This window comes from Lampetra planeri, chromosome 51 (genome assembly GCF_965212315.1).
Source record: "Lampetra planeri chromosome 51, kcLamPlan1.2.h2, whole genome shotgun sequence".
In the NCBI taxonomy this organism is placed as follows: Eukaryota; Metazoa; Chordata; class Hyperoartia; order Petromyzontiformes; family Petromyzontidae; genus Lampetra; species Lampetra planeri.
The window spans coordinates 7340817-7356233 of NC_136157.1; the positions used below are offsets into that span (position 1 = coordinate 7340817).

The following is a 15417-nucleotide window of genomic DNA, read 5'->3' on the forward strand; positions in this document are numbered from 1 at the left end:
AAGGACCCGTTGGGCCCTGGTGGAGTAGCATCGCCTACACAACTCGTGGTTTATTGGCCCTCAGGGCTCGAAGTCGACAGGTAAAGGCCGTCCTTCCAGGTCGCCCAGATTGAGGTCACCTTGACAGTGCAACTGTCATGTCCTTCGATCTACTTTATCACTGAGATGTCCTTCGATCTACTTTATCACTGAGATGTCCTTCGATCTACTTTATTACTGAGATGTCCTTCAATCTACTTTATCACTGAGATGTCCTTCAATCTACTTTATCACTGAGATGTCCTTCAATCTACTTTATTACTGATATGTCCTTCAATCTACTTTATCACTGAGATGTCCTTCAATCTACTTTATCACTGAGATGTCCTTCAATCTACTTTATTACTGAGATGTCCTTCAATCTACTTTATCACTGATATGTCCTTCAATCTACTTTATCACTGAGATGTCCTTCAAACTACTTTATCACTGATATGTCCTTCAATCTACTTTATCACTGAGATGTCCTTCAATCTACTTTATCACTGTCTCATCCATCATCTCACCCACCATCTCACCCACCATCTCATCCATCATCTCATCCATCATCTCACCCACCATCTCACCCATCATCTCACCCATCACCTCACCTATTATCTCACTCACCATCTCACCCACCATCTCACCCATCACCTCACCTATTATCTCACCCATCATCTCACCCATCACCTCACCTATTATCTCACTCACCATCTCACCCACCATCTTCCCCATCATCTCACCCACCATCTCACTCATCATCTCACCCATCATCTCATCCATCATCTCACTCATCATCTCATCCATCATCTCACTCATCACAGCGATGGTTTACCACTCCGCTACTCCTGGCACACTCATCTGGCCCGACCACCTCAATGTCAACCCCACAGCTGTTGCTCTACAGCAGCATCAGCCACGCGGTGGAGACGAATAAAACACGACGGACACAACGATGAAACAAACAATGACAATAAACTTTATTGAAAAAGGAACATCTTTTACATTTCGGTTGTCAGAATAGCCACACAGTGCGATTTTGTCTCCTTGGTGAGTGTGCTCCTTTAGCTTTTTGTTTGAATACTTACTCACAAATTATCTGGTGATGCTACTGCTGCACTTGCAGCACAAACAACAACAAACTCAAACAGTATTATTGAAGTTGTACTAAATAGTTAACACAAATTATTGAATAGAGCAAGGTTATTATAAGAGACGGGTAATTCCATGAACCCTTCCTCCTTATAGACAGATGGAACAGCGAGCGAGTGAGTTAACGACAAAGTGAATGCATGCACGCTCTCAAGCTTGCAATGAAAAAGCGTTGAGAATGCCAAGCGAACCATTTCCACGCTTGTGACATTTACATTGGCGGAGGCCGGAGACCACAATCTCTTGCTGTTCGTGTGGGAACCCTCTTCACCGCGTGGATGTTTCTGGCTGAACAACGTCGGGGGATAATGAAAAGTTGGCGACTGCCACGGGGGGTGCGCCACGGTGACAAGATGTCAACTCCCTCGCCTGGTATGTAGGAGGTCGTAGGTTCGATCCCTACCCTGATGCCTGCTGCCCATGTGGAGTTTGCGTGTTCTCCCCGTGGCATTTGGATGCTATAAATTTGGTTGCTATATATGTCCACATGATAAGCCACTTCATTGAGTTATCATTTGTGGCCAGATCACTTCTGAAAAAGAGCTATATAGCTCAGTGGGCCTTACGTGGTAAAATAGAAAATAGTTGAGTGTTAGTTGAGTAGTTACAATTTCTGGCCGCAGGTGGTAAAACATGCACCGCCATATCCGGAATCACCGACGACACCACGACCCGCGCTGCCGGCACTTGTGACGGGTACTGCAAGATCCGACCGTGTGTGTCCAGTGCTCGCCGAGCTGTATCGACTCCTGGTTGCCGAACGAGTACATTATAAAGTCGCATTCATTACACACAAAGTTCACTTAAAGCTTTCGTGACTGCAGGAATTCATATTCTTTGGGTCTTTCGGTAAAGCCGAGTAGATGGAAAAATAATAAAATTATCACGACGTTTCGATCGCAACACAAGCAATCGTCATCAGGTGAAAAAAATATAGCGAGAGAGCTGCCGAGGCAGGAGAAAATATTTTTTCACTTGATGATGATTGCTTGTGTTGCGATCGAAACGTCGTGATAATTGTATTATTTTCTATCTACGTGGCTTTACCGAAAGACCCAAATAATACACACAAAGTGCTTGGCACAAATGAACCACGATACCTCGTTGATCTCGTCAAGGAACACGAACCGTCACACGAACTCCAGTCATCCTCGCAGTGGCTCATTGCTGGATATCGAATAAAGACGGTCACTGCATTGCACTTTCAGATGCACTTCTGCGGCCGTCTGGAACGCTCTTCCGATATTAGGAAGCCACTGGAGCTATGCACTTTCAAATCTAGATTGAAAATTAATTTCTTTAAAACTGCTTTTTGTGTTTAGTTTGTTGTCCTTCCCCTGCACCTCCTATTAGCACGGTTGGCTATGTACGGTGCGAATGAATTTGAACATACATACATACTCTCATGTGAAGGGTGGGGATGAAGAGGAGTTGGCAGCAGCGGGTGTGCAGTGCCCACCCCTCACTGGGGCAGCCGCCTGACGAACCTCCCTTCCACCTCCTGTCTTCTCTTTGAGTTCTTGTTCTTCGCACTCCGGGCCCTCCCTTCTCCCACGACCTTCAGGTGGGGGGTGGGCAGCCAACACGGCCGAGGGAAGGGAGATGAACGTGGGTCACACAGCGGTGGTCCGCGACGCCTGCCGAGATCGCACGCCCGGTGAAGTGGCTGTCGAGGACGCAGGCGGAACTGCATCGGGACCCACGGGCTGAGAGGGTGGCCGGGAGGGTGACGTGGAGGGTGACCGAGAGGGCGACTGAGGCCCGTGCTAACCGCGGCCATTTCGACACCAATTGGGGCTCAGAAGCTGCCAAAAGCAGTCCCAGCACACGCTTGTGGCGCGATTTCTATTGGTCCAACCACGCGAAGGGGGATCTCGAACGGAGCCCGAGTTCTCGTCGCACGTCGCCGATATCCTCTCGCAGACCCTCACTCCTGAATCCTCCCCCGGCTGTCGAGCCCTGCCCTCCGCTATTGCGCTCCCCGCAGCGCAAGTGTGGCGAGTCGCACCCCTGCTACGTGTCGGTAGATCCCGCGAGCGGAGGCTAAAGGGCAGTTCTGCCTGCGCCTGCAGAGCCGAACGATGGAGCACGTCGGTCGACCGCCACCCGCCCATCGTCGTCGAACAACGGACGGCGCCACCAGATTGAATTCGCCATTTTGCGGGGCAGTGCCCTCGAACGGCCAAAAAAGGGACGAAGTCAATTTACAAGCCCACCCGCGGAAAGCGCCGTCCCAGAGAAGGACCGGCCACTCGCCGTACAGCGGCACCCCACCCAGTCTCACCGGCTCCAGAGGGGGACCGTGCGGGGGTCCCTGCAGCTCCTCAACCAGACGTCCGAGATGCTCAGTCTGGCCGCGCGACTCGTCCAGGAGCCGCTCCAGCTCTTCGCGCCGCAGACGCTCGTACTCCAGTTGTGCTCGTAGCTCCTGCGCCTCCCTGCGGTCCGCCCGGTCACACCGCAAGGCTAACCCCGCTCAGAGCTGGCAGGCCCCCGAGAACCAGCCCTCCTTCATCGGCGCCGCCCACTTCTACGTGGCCCTGCCCACTCGACCACTAGCCACGCCCACAAAGCGAGTGCCCCACCCACTACTTAGGTAACCCCACCCCTTGGCCCGTATCAAGTGGCACGGCTTATGCAGCGTAATAAAACAACCCCTGGCCAAGATGGGGCAAAGTGCAGGGCAAATGTTGCGTTTACCTGCGCGCAATGTCAGTCAGCACACCGCGAGGACGCAGCTGGTTGTGAGATGTTAACTACCTCGCCTGGTATACAGGAGGCCGTGGTTTTTATCCCAGCCCTGGTGCCTGCTGTATATTTAGAGTTTGCGTGTCTCTCCCCCTGTGGTCGAGTGGATTTCTCTCCGGCATCTCCAGTTTTTCCCTCCACATTTAGAATCAACATCACGCTTTTAGAGTATTTAGCTGCTATACACTTTCTGCATGATGATAAGCCACTTCGTTCAGCTGTCATTTGTGACAGCCAGATCGCTTCTGAAAAGGAGCTATACAGCTCAGTGGGCCTTACCTGGCAAAATAAAATTCGCTTAGTTGTAGCTCGGTTGTGCAGTGGAGGGCCCTGGTGTTGGAGGGTTGCGGTGGGGGGCAGGGGTGGGGGCGGGGGAGCCCCCCACCCCCCCCCCCCGGGGTTTCCGGCATTCTCACCGCTCGAGCCGGCGCTGCTCCCCGCGCCGCTGCTCGTCCTCCTGCACGACGCCGCCCAGCTGCTTCGCGTTGCTCCTCGCGATGCCCAGGAGCCGCTCCAGCTCCGCAACCCGGGCCTGCGCACGTCCTACGCACGCACACACGCGCATGCACACACACGCACGTGGGGGTGTGTATAGTGGGGAGCGGTGGTGTAGCGGTTAGCGCGCTGCGCTACGAACCGAGCAACCCGAGTTTGAACCCGCTCACGGCCAACACCAGTGATGACTATTTGAACCGGGCCTGGGCCTCCCCTAGGTCAACTCGATCTCAAATGAGTTCCTGGTGCAGTGTGTAAACATTACCACTGGGGAGACAAAGGCGGCTGGGCGTGGTGCCCCAATAGTTTGTTGAGGGGGTTCTTTGTCTTTATAGAGAAGTCGTCTCAGTCAATAAAACCAAAACACCTGGGTCTGTGTGTGAAGAGGGAAGTCCCTGGCCTTGCTCGGCCCCCAACCAGATTCTGATACCTTCCTTGCGAGACCCCCCGCGCATCAGGGTTCGGTTCCAGCTTAGCATGGCAAATAGTCGGTGGAAAACCAGCCGTGCCGTGAGGGCGCCGCGTTGGCTCGGCGCAGACATGCCAATGGAAAAAAGGGTTAAAGGGGATCTGTAAATAACCCTGCCCTGGCAAGATGTTAACTCACTTGCCTGGTGTACAGGAGGTCGTGGGTTCGATCCAGACCCTGACACTGGCACCTGTATATTTGGATTTTGCATGTTCTCCCCGTGGTCTCGTGGATTTGTCTCTGGGTCCTCTGGTTTTTCTCTCCACATTTAGAAGCAACATCACGCGTTTAGAGTATTTAGCTGCTATAAATGTCCACGTGATAATCCACTTCGTTGACCTATAATTTGTGATAGCCAGGTCGCTTCTGAAAAATAGCTATACAGCTCTCAGTGGGCCTTACCTGCTGAGATAAAAACAACAATAGTGTTAATAGTTTAATAAAAACCGCGGAGTGGGCGCTCCGCGGTGCTCACTTCGTGCCGCTCTGCGCTGCTCGGCGGAGGGCGTCGGAGCGTCGGAGCGGTCCATGGCGCCGGCCGGCGCTGCCTCTCCTTCCGAGGAGTCCGAGTCCGAGTCGACCCGCCCGGCCGCCAGGAGTCTCACGGCCGCCAGCTGAGCGAACCTGCGAGGAGTGCGCCACGGGGGGGTGAGGGGCAGGGGGGGGGGCCCGGTGGTGGGGCGGGCAGTGGAGCTGAGCGGTGAAGGAAGAAGTGAAAAGTCCGCAGGGTAACTAACTATGAACTATTTTTATTTTGCCAGGTGAGGCCCACTGAGCTTCATAGCTCTTTTGCAGAAGTGACCTGGCCACAAATGATAGCTCAACGCAGTGGACATTTATAGTATAGTAGCCAAATACTCTAAATGCACGTTACAGTCGCATACCTGTCAACCCATTATCAGTGCCCTACTTATGACAGACCAATTTCGACGTTATTGGTCACCCCGTGCCCTTATAAATATCAACGTTCATCCTACAACGTCCCATCACAAGGGAGAAACACAAACAAATATACGAAAAAATGTTTCCCGTATTGAAGCGTCTGTACACCGTATGGACCTGAAAACTCAATTTCCCTGTACAGGAATACGGGGTAAACCATTTGGGTTGACAGCTTTGCAGTGAGGTCGCGAATTGGGAGAGCCGAGCGGTTTGGGAGGCCGAGGTCACAACAAATGAAAGGTCAGGCCAAAGCCTCACCCCCGCGAAGGTCACGCAAATGTGGACCCAGATTATTGCCCCCATCCATCCTTGCCCTGCTCCTCAGCCACTGCCCCCGTCGCCCCCTCCTCTTTCACCCCAACTCAGCACCCCCCCCCCCCCAGCACCCCCACCCACAGCAAACCCCCCGTGTCACCTCTTGGCCGTGTCACGGGGGGTTTCGCCTGCGTCGTTGCGTGCGTGCGCGTTCGCTCCGGCCTGCAGCAGCCACTGGAGGCAGTCGAGGTGACCCTGTCCTGCAGCTGCAAAAACAAAGATCCCCCGCATAGTCTTAACAGACTGTTGGGGCAAGTGCTGTTAGCGAGCAGCACCTATTAACAGCCGGCACGGCACACGAGGCGGTGGGTGGCCAACGCCTTTGTCTCCCTAGTGGCGATGTTTACACACCACACCAGGTACTCATTTGAGGCTGGGTCGACCTACTGGAGGCCCAGGATCGGTTCAAATAATTGTCACCGGTGTTGGCCGTGAGCGGGAATCGAACTTGGGTCGTAGCCGGAGTCGTAGAGCAGCGCGCTCACCGCTAGACCAGCGCCACTCACCACACAGACTGAAGCTGCACACGCACAGACACTCAGGGTGAGTATGAGACTGCCAACTAGGGTGAGAGAATTGCAGCCAAAGTGAGGCAATGCCAACCTAAGTGAGGCAATGCCAGACCAGGGGAGACCAAGTGGGTTCATGCCGACCATAGGTGAGACGATGCCAACCCACGTGAGACTGGGCTACCCGATACTAATGCACTGATGCAGTGAGTTTCCCTTCGGAAGTGCCCTCCTACGGACGTCTGTCTGTGACGACGTCAACGGTGCTGTTTGTTGCTGGTCGCTTGGCGTTTTGGGCCTCGTCTCCCTCCTCCTCCCCCTCCTCACCCTTGTGGAGGGGGGTGCCCCCTCCGCCGTCCCGCTCATTGACCGTGATGACCCCCGACTCGACGAGGCGACGGAGCGACTCCAGGTCTCCCGCGTAGGCCGCCACGTGCGCAGGGAACGCCAGATCTGGTGGGGGTGCGATGGACCAGACAGCGATAGAACAGATGCGGGGATCAACGCCAAAGTGATTTCCTGATCACATGAGCGGACGGTGCGATAGAAGTTCAACATACATACATTGAGCCATTGGTGGTCATCTGTTTATAGAACCCCGAGACAGTGGCGGAAATTCCACATTCCTGTGACCGGGGGCGAATCTATCCATTGGGCAACCGCTCTTAGCTTTCGCGCAATGTGTGAATAATTTTCATCGACCCCAGAGAGATGATGGGCTGAGTGAACCCCCTGACGAGGGGATGAACTCGCGACCTTTAGATCGTGAGCCGCTCGTTCAGCCATCTGGCAAACTCATTACACGCTATTGTGGAGCATTATGGGTAAACGCATATTCAGTTATTAAGTCCAACTCCGTTCTGTTTCTCTACATTTACACACAGGCATGTTTGACTCGTCACCCTATTGGCTTCATTTTCAGAACAGACATTGAGTGCAGTGTTTCTGAATGGTGCGTTGAAATCTGTGCTGCGGTATCCTGCAATACACTTAAACACAGCAACATGGGGCACCAAATCTCGATACAAATCAATTGCTGCTGTCACCCAAACTAAACTATTTAAAACTCGAACAATTTGTATTCTACCAGGTAAAGTCCACTGAGCTGTGTAGTTCTTTTCCAGAAGCGACCTGGCTATTACAAATGTTAGCTCAACGAAGTGGCTTATCATGACGTGGAAATGTATCGCAGTCAAATACTCTAAACGCGTGATGTTGATTCTAAGTGTGGAGGGCCTGGAGAAAAATCCACGCGAACACAGGGAGAGACACGCAAACCCAAATACACAGCAGCAGGCATCAGTGTCGGGATCAAACCCACGACCTCCTGTACACCAGGCGAGGTAGTTAACATCTCCTAGCCACCGCGGCACCCCAAACAAACACATGCCAACTTCCCAAAGGAGCGCCCGAGTCAAACCCGGGCAGGTGGCAACCCCCAGCATCCCCCCACCCCCGCGGGGGCTTTTGTGCCACACAGATGGATTCATTATACCCACCGGTCGCCACCGCCCGTGGCCCCCCTCCCCCGCCCCTCAAACTGGACACGCACCCTCATCGTGCCCCCCCGGGGGGGGCCGCGTCCTGGCAGCCCGCGCCACCTCCACGGCGGCGGCGCGGTGGTGCCTCCGCGCCGCGTCCTCCGGGGTCTCCCCGTGGTCGTTGCGGGCGCCCAGCGCCGCCGGGGCCCCCGCGGGGCCGGCGCTCAGCGTGAAGCGCAGGCACGGCACGTGGCCCTCGGCGGCGGCCAGGTGAGCTGGGGGGAGGGGCGTGGCAGGGAGAGGAGAGAGGTGTGGGGTGGGGGGAGGGAGGGAGTCAATGCCGGTCAAACTTGAGAGATGGTCGAGGTCAAGAGGTCATCATGCTGTGCTGGTTGATGGCTGGTGGAGCAATGACAGGCGACCACTCCTCCAGTGTGTCGTGGATCTCTCCCCTTGTCTTCCCCTAGCCACCCTCTCCGCGTGTCTCCCCGTGTCTCCCCTTGTCTCTGCTTAGCCACCCTCTCCGCGTGTCTCCTCGTGTATTGTATCCCTCTCTCCCCTCGTCTCCCTCTCGTCACCGTCTCGTCGCGTCTTCCCCGTGCCCCGTGTCTCCCCCCCCCGCTCGCCGTACCGGCCGTGTTCCCAGCGGAGTCAGTGTCGTCGAGGCGCGCCCCCCATCGCACCAGCAGCTGCAGGCAGCCGAGTCGCCCGTGGAAGGCGGCGCAGTGAGCGGGGCCCCAGCCGCGTGCGTCCGGGGCGCTCGCGTCCTGAGTGGGGGGGGGGGGGTTGAGTGGGGGGTAGTTGAGTGGGGAGGGCGGGGCGGTTGAGTGGTGGGGGGGGGTGAGGAGGGGGGGTCATGGGCAGGTGAGGGCCGGGTCAGTGCAGGGGGATTTAGAGGCTGCTCCCCAGGCCCTGGGATATTGAATATTTAGATTGTGTTTACTGCTATAAAGTTCCACGTCATGAGCCACTTTGTTGAGCTGTGGTTTGTGATGGCCAAGTCGCTTTCTGAAAAATAAGTTAATAGCTCAGTGGGCTTTGCCTGCTATGATGGGGATTGTTGACTTTTATTTGTGTTTGGGTGATTTGTTTGACTTTCCTGTACTTTGCATCCTTTCGTGTTTTCATGCCGTTTGTTGTTGCAACGTTCTTACCCCGTGCCCCTATTGACCATCTGTGAAGAAAGAGCTTCATAGCTCATCGGATACCTCCAATATAAATACATATTCTGATTCTGATAAATACACGAAATTCAATAGACATTAGCATGACTCCAAGCGATCGTCTCAACAATGGTGTTAACTTGTAACCGCGCGCCACCAACGCCGCCGCCGCTCAGCATCCGCTCGCTGTCCTACGAAAAGAGGACGACTCCAAGAGGCGCCAGGGGGAGGAAGGACAGCCGAGCGGGAAGGCAGCAGCAGCAGTAAACACACGGTGAGCAGGCACCAACAATTGCCCAAGCACTGCGGTCCTCTATATATGAAGGTGTTTACATGTGGAAGGGAAACCGGAGCACCCGGAGAAACCCCACGTGTGCGAGGGGGAAACGCGACATCCCATACAGACGGGACAGGTGGAGTCAACGCCTTCTCCTGGCGAGCCGGGGTCCGGCTCCTCGATGCCCGCGGGAAGTGAGTTTCACAAACCACGTTTGTGTGTGCGGTGATCCACCACGTTTCAGGACCGTCTCACCCCACCCCAATCCCCGTGAAAGTTGCACTCGATCCGCCATTGGGACAAGTGGCCGTTCGCTTTGATTCTAACTTGGAACCGAAGCATCCGAGGTGAGTGGCCACGGGCGGTGTCGTGGCCCCGGGACGACTCACGGCGCCGGCGCGGAGGAGCGTGAGCAGCGTGAAGGAGTGGCCGTGCCCCGCCGAGAGGTGGGCGGCCGTGCAGCCGCGGGCGTCCGCTCGGGATACGTCGGCCCCGCTCGCCAGCAGCGCCTGCGGGGCGACGAGGCGGCGGTGGTGAGACGTGAACTCTCTCGTCGGCTCCATTCCGACCCCGACGAGTGCTGCTGCATGTTTGGAGTTTGGGTGTCTCTCTCTCTCTCCCCGTGGTCGCGTGGATTTTTCTCCGGGTCCTCCGGTCCCCCACCCCCCCCACGTAATAATCAACATCACACGTTGACAATATTTGGCTACTGCTCTATACATTTCCACATGATAAGCCACTTCGTTGAGCTATCAGTTGTGATAGCCATGTGGCCTCTGAAGAAGAGCTACACAGCTCAGTGTACTTGGCCTGGTAAAATATAAAAGGTGTAATAGTTTTAGTTTAACCCCAGTGCCCCCCCCCCCCCATCTCACCTGGGCGCACGCGTGCTGCCCACGCAGAGCCGCCACGTGGAGCGCGGTCCAGCCACGGCCGGCGGTCGCCTCTGGGTCAGCTCCGTGCCACAGCAGCCAGTGCATGCACTACACACACACACAGTGCACACACACACACATCCAGTACACACACACAGTACACACACACATTGCACACACACAGACACAGTGCACACACACAATGCACACACACACAGATCCAGTACACACACACACACAGTGCACACACACACAGTGCACACACACATCCAGTACACACACACACACAGTGCACACACACAGTGCACACACACACAGTACACACACACAGTGCACACACACACAGTGCACACACACACACACAGTGCACACACACAGCCAGTGCTCACACACACACACTACCACTCCCCACACACACACACTACTGCTCCCCACAAACACACACAGCTAGTGCTCACACCGCACCAACACGGCTCGCCGCTTGTCGCACATGTTCGCGGTTCGATGCCGTAAGGCCGCCCTGGTAAATACTGCAGTTGTATTAATAGCATTGCCACCTTTTTTTCACGGGAAAACCCTGAAACATATATCTCAGTCAGTCCAGGTGTATCAACACGGTGCAGTTTACTGCAATAAAGATCGACACGATACCGCTATCACGTCTCGGTACGAACCAATTCCTGCTGCCCGAACAGACGCGCTGATTCCCAGACAAAGTCGAAGAGCTTTGCTGCTCAAATGAGGAATTAGGCATTGGAGCTCATCTGCTTACAGACGTGTAGATCTCATCATGGGAAATCCACGATCCTATGGCGAGGGCGAGTCTATCCATAGGACAACCACCTTTGACTTCCATGTTAAGCAGTATTTAATTGTATCGACCCAGGAGGGATGATGTGTTAAGCCAGTGTTCTCCATTGAAAGGCGCTGGTGGCCTTTCTTGTGGCCCCTGACGTCCGGCCCCCGACAAGACACAAAAGTGAAATCCCCCCCCCCTCCCACCATCATCATCGTGGTCGTGCTGTCAAACCCAACAGTGGTTTAAAATGCGTGGCGGTCCTCACGCTGACGATGTCTTATCGGGGAAAGTGGCTTCCCCCCCCCCCACTCTGAAAATGAACACTGGGCAGAGCCCACTAGGAACCCGTGTGTGACCTCCTTCCGATGGGGATCCGCTCGCCATACCACCGGGCAACCTGAGCGGACTAGACGGACAACCGTGGCCGCAGGCGCTGTGTGTGTCCGCTTGTTGATCAGACATCGATGTGGGAGCCCCGCACCTCCAGGCTCCCCGCATGCGCAGCCCAGTGCAGGGGGCTCATGCCGTGCAGGGGGTCCGCCTGGGAGAGGCTCGCTCCGCACCGGTGCAGCAGCTCCAGGGCGGGCGCGTCTCCGGCACGGACCGCATCGTGCACGCTCGCGTAGCGGGGCTCCACGTGGCGGGGCTCCACGTGGCGGGGCTCCACGTGGCGGGGCTCCACGTGGCGGGGCTCCACGTGGCGGGGCTCCACGTGGCGGGGCTCCACGGGGGCTGGGGGGGGGCAGGGGGGGGGCGAGGTGGGGGAGCAGAGGGGGGGGGGGGCGAGCAAGGCAAGAGGGCAGGGTGGGGGAGCACGAGTACGTACAGCTGCTGTTTGTATGTTGAACTTCTTTCGCACCGTACGTAGGCAACCGTGCTCATCGGAAGTCCGTGTCGGCGCACGCTTAGATTGAGGTGCCCACAGGAGGGACGGTGTGTGCGTGAGTGGGTGTGTTGGGTGAGTGGGTGTGTGGGTGAGTAGGTGTGTGCGTGTGTGGGTGTGTGGGTGAGTGGGTGTGTGGATGAGTGGGTGTGTGGGTGAGTGGGTGTGTGCGTGAGTGGGTGTGTGGGTGAGTGGGTGTGTGCGTGAGTGGGTGTGTGCGTGTGTGGGTGTGTGGGTGAGTGGGTGTGTGGATGAGTGGGTGTGTGGGTGAGTGGGTGTGTGCGTGAGTGGGTGTGTGGGTGAGTGGGTGTGTGCGTGAGTGGGTGTGTGCGTGAGTGGGTGTGTGCGTGAGTGGGTGAGTGAGTGGGTGAGCGGGTGTGTGGGTGTGTGAGTGAGTGAGGTGAGTGGGTGTGTGGGTGAGTGGGTGTGTGCGTGAGTGGGTGTGTGCGTGAGTGGGTGTGTGGGTGTGTGCGTGAGTGGGTGTGTGGGTGTGTGCGTGAGTGGGTGTGTGGGTGAGTGGGTGTGTGAGTGAGTGGGTGTGTGGGTGAGTGGGTGTGTGCGTGAGTGGGTGTGTGGGTGTGTGCGTGAGTGGGTGTGTGGGTGTGTGCGTGAGTGGGTGTGTGGGTGAGTGGGTGTGTGGGTGTGTGGGTGAGTGGGTGTGTGGGTGAGTGAGTGAGGTGGTGAGGTGGTGAATACCGGAGCTCACGCTGGCGTTGTCTGAACACTCTGTCGGCATGAGGGCGGGAGAGAGGCGCTGAGGGAGGCGAGGGAGGTGAGGATGAGAGGAGAGAGGCGAGGGAGGTGAGGATGAGAGGAGAGAGACGGTGAGGGGGGTGAGGATGAGAGGAGAGAGGCGAGGGAGGTGAGGATGAGAGGAGAGAGACGGTGAGGGAGGTGAGGTGGGTGAGGATGAGAGGCGGTGATGATGATGAGGAGAGAAAGAGGGAAGCCGAGGGAGGTGTGGGAAGCGGTCACGTCACAACACGCGGGCGCCATGACAACAGCCGCCAGGGAGACTGCCAGAGAGCAACAGCGCTAGTGTGTTAGTGTGTGGGGAGCGGTAGTATGTGTGTGTGTGTCTGTGTGTGTGTGTGTGTCTGTGTGTGTGTGTGTGTCTGTGTGTGTGTGTGTCTGTGTGTGTCTGTGTGTCTGTGTGTGTGTGTCTGTGTGTGTCTGTGTGTGTGTCTGTGTGTGTGTGTCTGTGTGTGTATGTGTGTGTGTATGTGTGTGTGTCTGTGTGTGTGTCTGTGTGTGTCTGTGTGTGTGTATGTGTGTGTCTGTGTGTGTGTATGTGTGTGTCTGTGTGTGTGTATGTGTGTGTCTGTGTGTGTGTCTGTGTGTGTGTCTGTGTGTGTGTCTGTGTGTGTGTCTGTGTGTGTGTCTGTGTGTGTGTGTCTGTGTGTGTCTGTGTGTGTGTGTCTGTGTGTGTGTGTCTGTGTGTGTGTGTCTGTGTGTCCGGCAAAACAACCTCCTACCTCCTCGCGGTGCCGGACGGGCAACATTGTCGTGGGCAGTGCTGTGGGGGGAGGGCCAATGCCCATTGGCCTCTCCCCTCATGGCGTCTGTGACCACCACAGTGGCTAAACGGGGGCTCTGGACGGGTGCGAGGGGCTGGTAACCCCTCCACCTTCAATTAACCACCACTAAACTACGAAGTAAACATAAACCTGTAATTAATAAGCTTGTGCCGGAGGCCCCGGGGGGTCAGGCTTTTATGACGTCTCCTGGCCAAACCCCATTTGGCGGAGCCAGGAGATTGAATTTTAACCCTCGGGGCTCCTCCAGAAACAACGAAAAACCATTGCGGATGGCCACGTGGAATGTTCGAACGCTCACTGCGGAGGAGAGGCTGCCACTCCTCTGTCGGGAGCTGGACCGGTACCGCCTGGATCTCTGTGGCATTCAGGAGGTCCGGTGGACCGGTTCTGGCTCCTGCCACCATGAGGGGTGGACAGTCCTCTACTCGGGGCAGGAGACTGCCAAACAACAGGGTGTGGCTCTTCTTCTGAACAAAAGAATGAAGGGGGCGTGGGAGCGTGGCGGTGAGGTGTGGGAAGCTGTAAGCCCCAGGATACTTTGGGCTCGCCTTCCCATCAACCAGAGGCGAGGAGTGGTGGTCGTGGTTACTTATGCCCCCACCGAAGACGAACATCTGTGGAGGGATGCAGGCAAAGCCGATGAGTCGGACGCTTTCTATGACCTCCTGTCACAGGTGCTGGCTAAAGTGGCCACTCGGGACAGAGTCATCTTGTTGGGTGACTTCAATGCCCGAGTTGGTCATGATACTGGCACCTGGTCTGGAGTGATTGGAAGGCATGGGCCAGATCAGCTCAATAATAACGGTAGGAGGCTGCTAGATTTTTGTGCAGCCCATGGGCTTGTAATTACTAACACGCTCTTCCGGCATCGGCGCATCCACACAACATCATGGATGCATGCCGGGTCCAAGCAAGAACATCTGCTGGACTACGTAGTGACGGACCAGCGGATGCGAGCCCATGTCCTTGACACCAGGACCTACCGTGGAGCTGATCTGTCCTCTGACCATCGACTAGTCATCTGTAAGATGCGCCTGCCATTCTTCCACTCCGGTGGTGGGTGTACACCCAGGATCCCATTCCAACCAAAAGTGGCCTGGTCTAAGTTAGCTGATGAAAGTTGCAAGCGAGAATTTCATCATCGCTTGCAGCTGGGGTTGGCATCGTCCCCCACTCCACCTGATGTCGAGGGTAAATGGGCGAGGTTTAAGACTGTGACTCATGCAGCTGCAATGGCTGCTTTGGGTACGCGGTCCAGACCTCCCCGGGAACCCTGGCTGACGGAGGAGGTGTTCAGGTTAATTGAGAAAAAGCGACAGGCCCACTCTCATCGCCTACAGCATCCCACGTCAGAGAATGAGGAGGTTTACCGCAGTCTTCGCTCGGAGGTTCGGAGAGCCGTGAGGCGCTGTAAGGATGGGTGGTGGTCGCGGGTTGCTGAGGAGATGGAGTCTGCCTCAGTGGCCCGCGATCATAAATCACTATTTAACTCCATCAAAAAAGTAACCTGCAGCGCCACACCTATTACCATCATTAGAGGAAAAAACGGTGATCCAATCTCCGACCCCCAGGAACAGGTTTGCAGATTTGCTGAGCATTTCTGTGAGGTCCTGGGGGAGGGAAAATCTCTCAGCCAGGAAAACATCATGGCACAAAGTGGGGATAACCCTGCTGAGGCTGCGGTGCCTCAAATATTGGAAGAGGTCACCCCCTGTGAGTGGCTGGCTGAGGTACCGGCTGTTGAGGAAGTACT

General features: G+C 55.9%; 1 protein-coding gene across 1 annotated transcript; it reads right to left on the reverse strand.

The window, feature by feature from the left end:
• Positions 1-974: 974 nt before the first annotated feature.
• Positions 975-13145, reverse strand: LOC144734540 (ankyrin repeat domain-containing protein 42-like). Its single transcript, XM_078616786.1, has 12 exons — positions 12823-13145; positions 11725-11975; positions 10445-10552; positions 9959-10078; positions 8761-8896; positions 8201-8404; positions 6976-7101; positions 6240-6345; positions 5358-5506; positions 4335-4461; positions 3455-3608; positions 975-2728 (listed from the first exon to the last, which is right to left on the reverse strand). Exons 1-12 carry the CDS (start codon positions 12860-12862, stop codon positions 2633-2635), a joined length of 1617 nt encoding a protein of 538 aa, XP_078472912.1. The 5' UTR covers positions 12863-13145; the 3' UTR covers positions 975-2632.
• Between the last annotated feature and the right edge of the window lie 2272 nt (positions 13146-15417).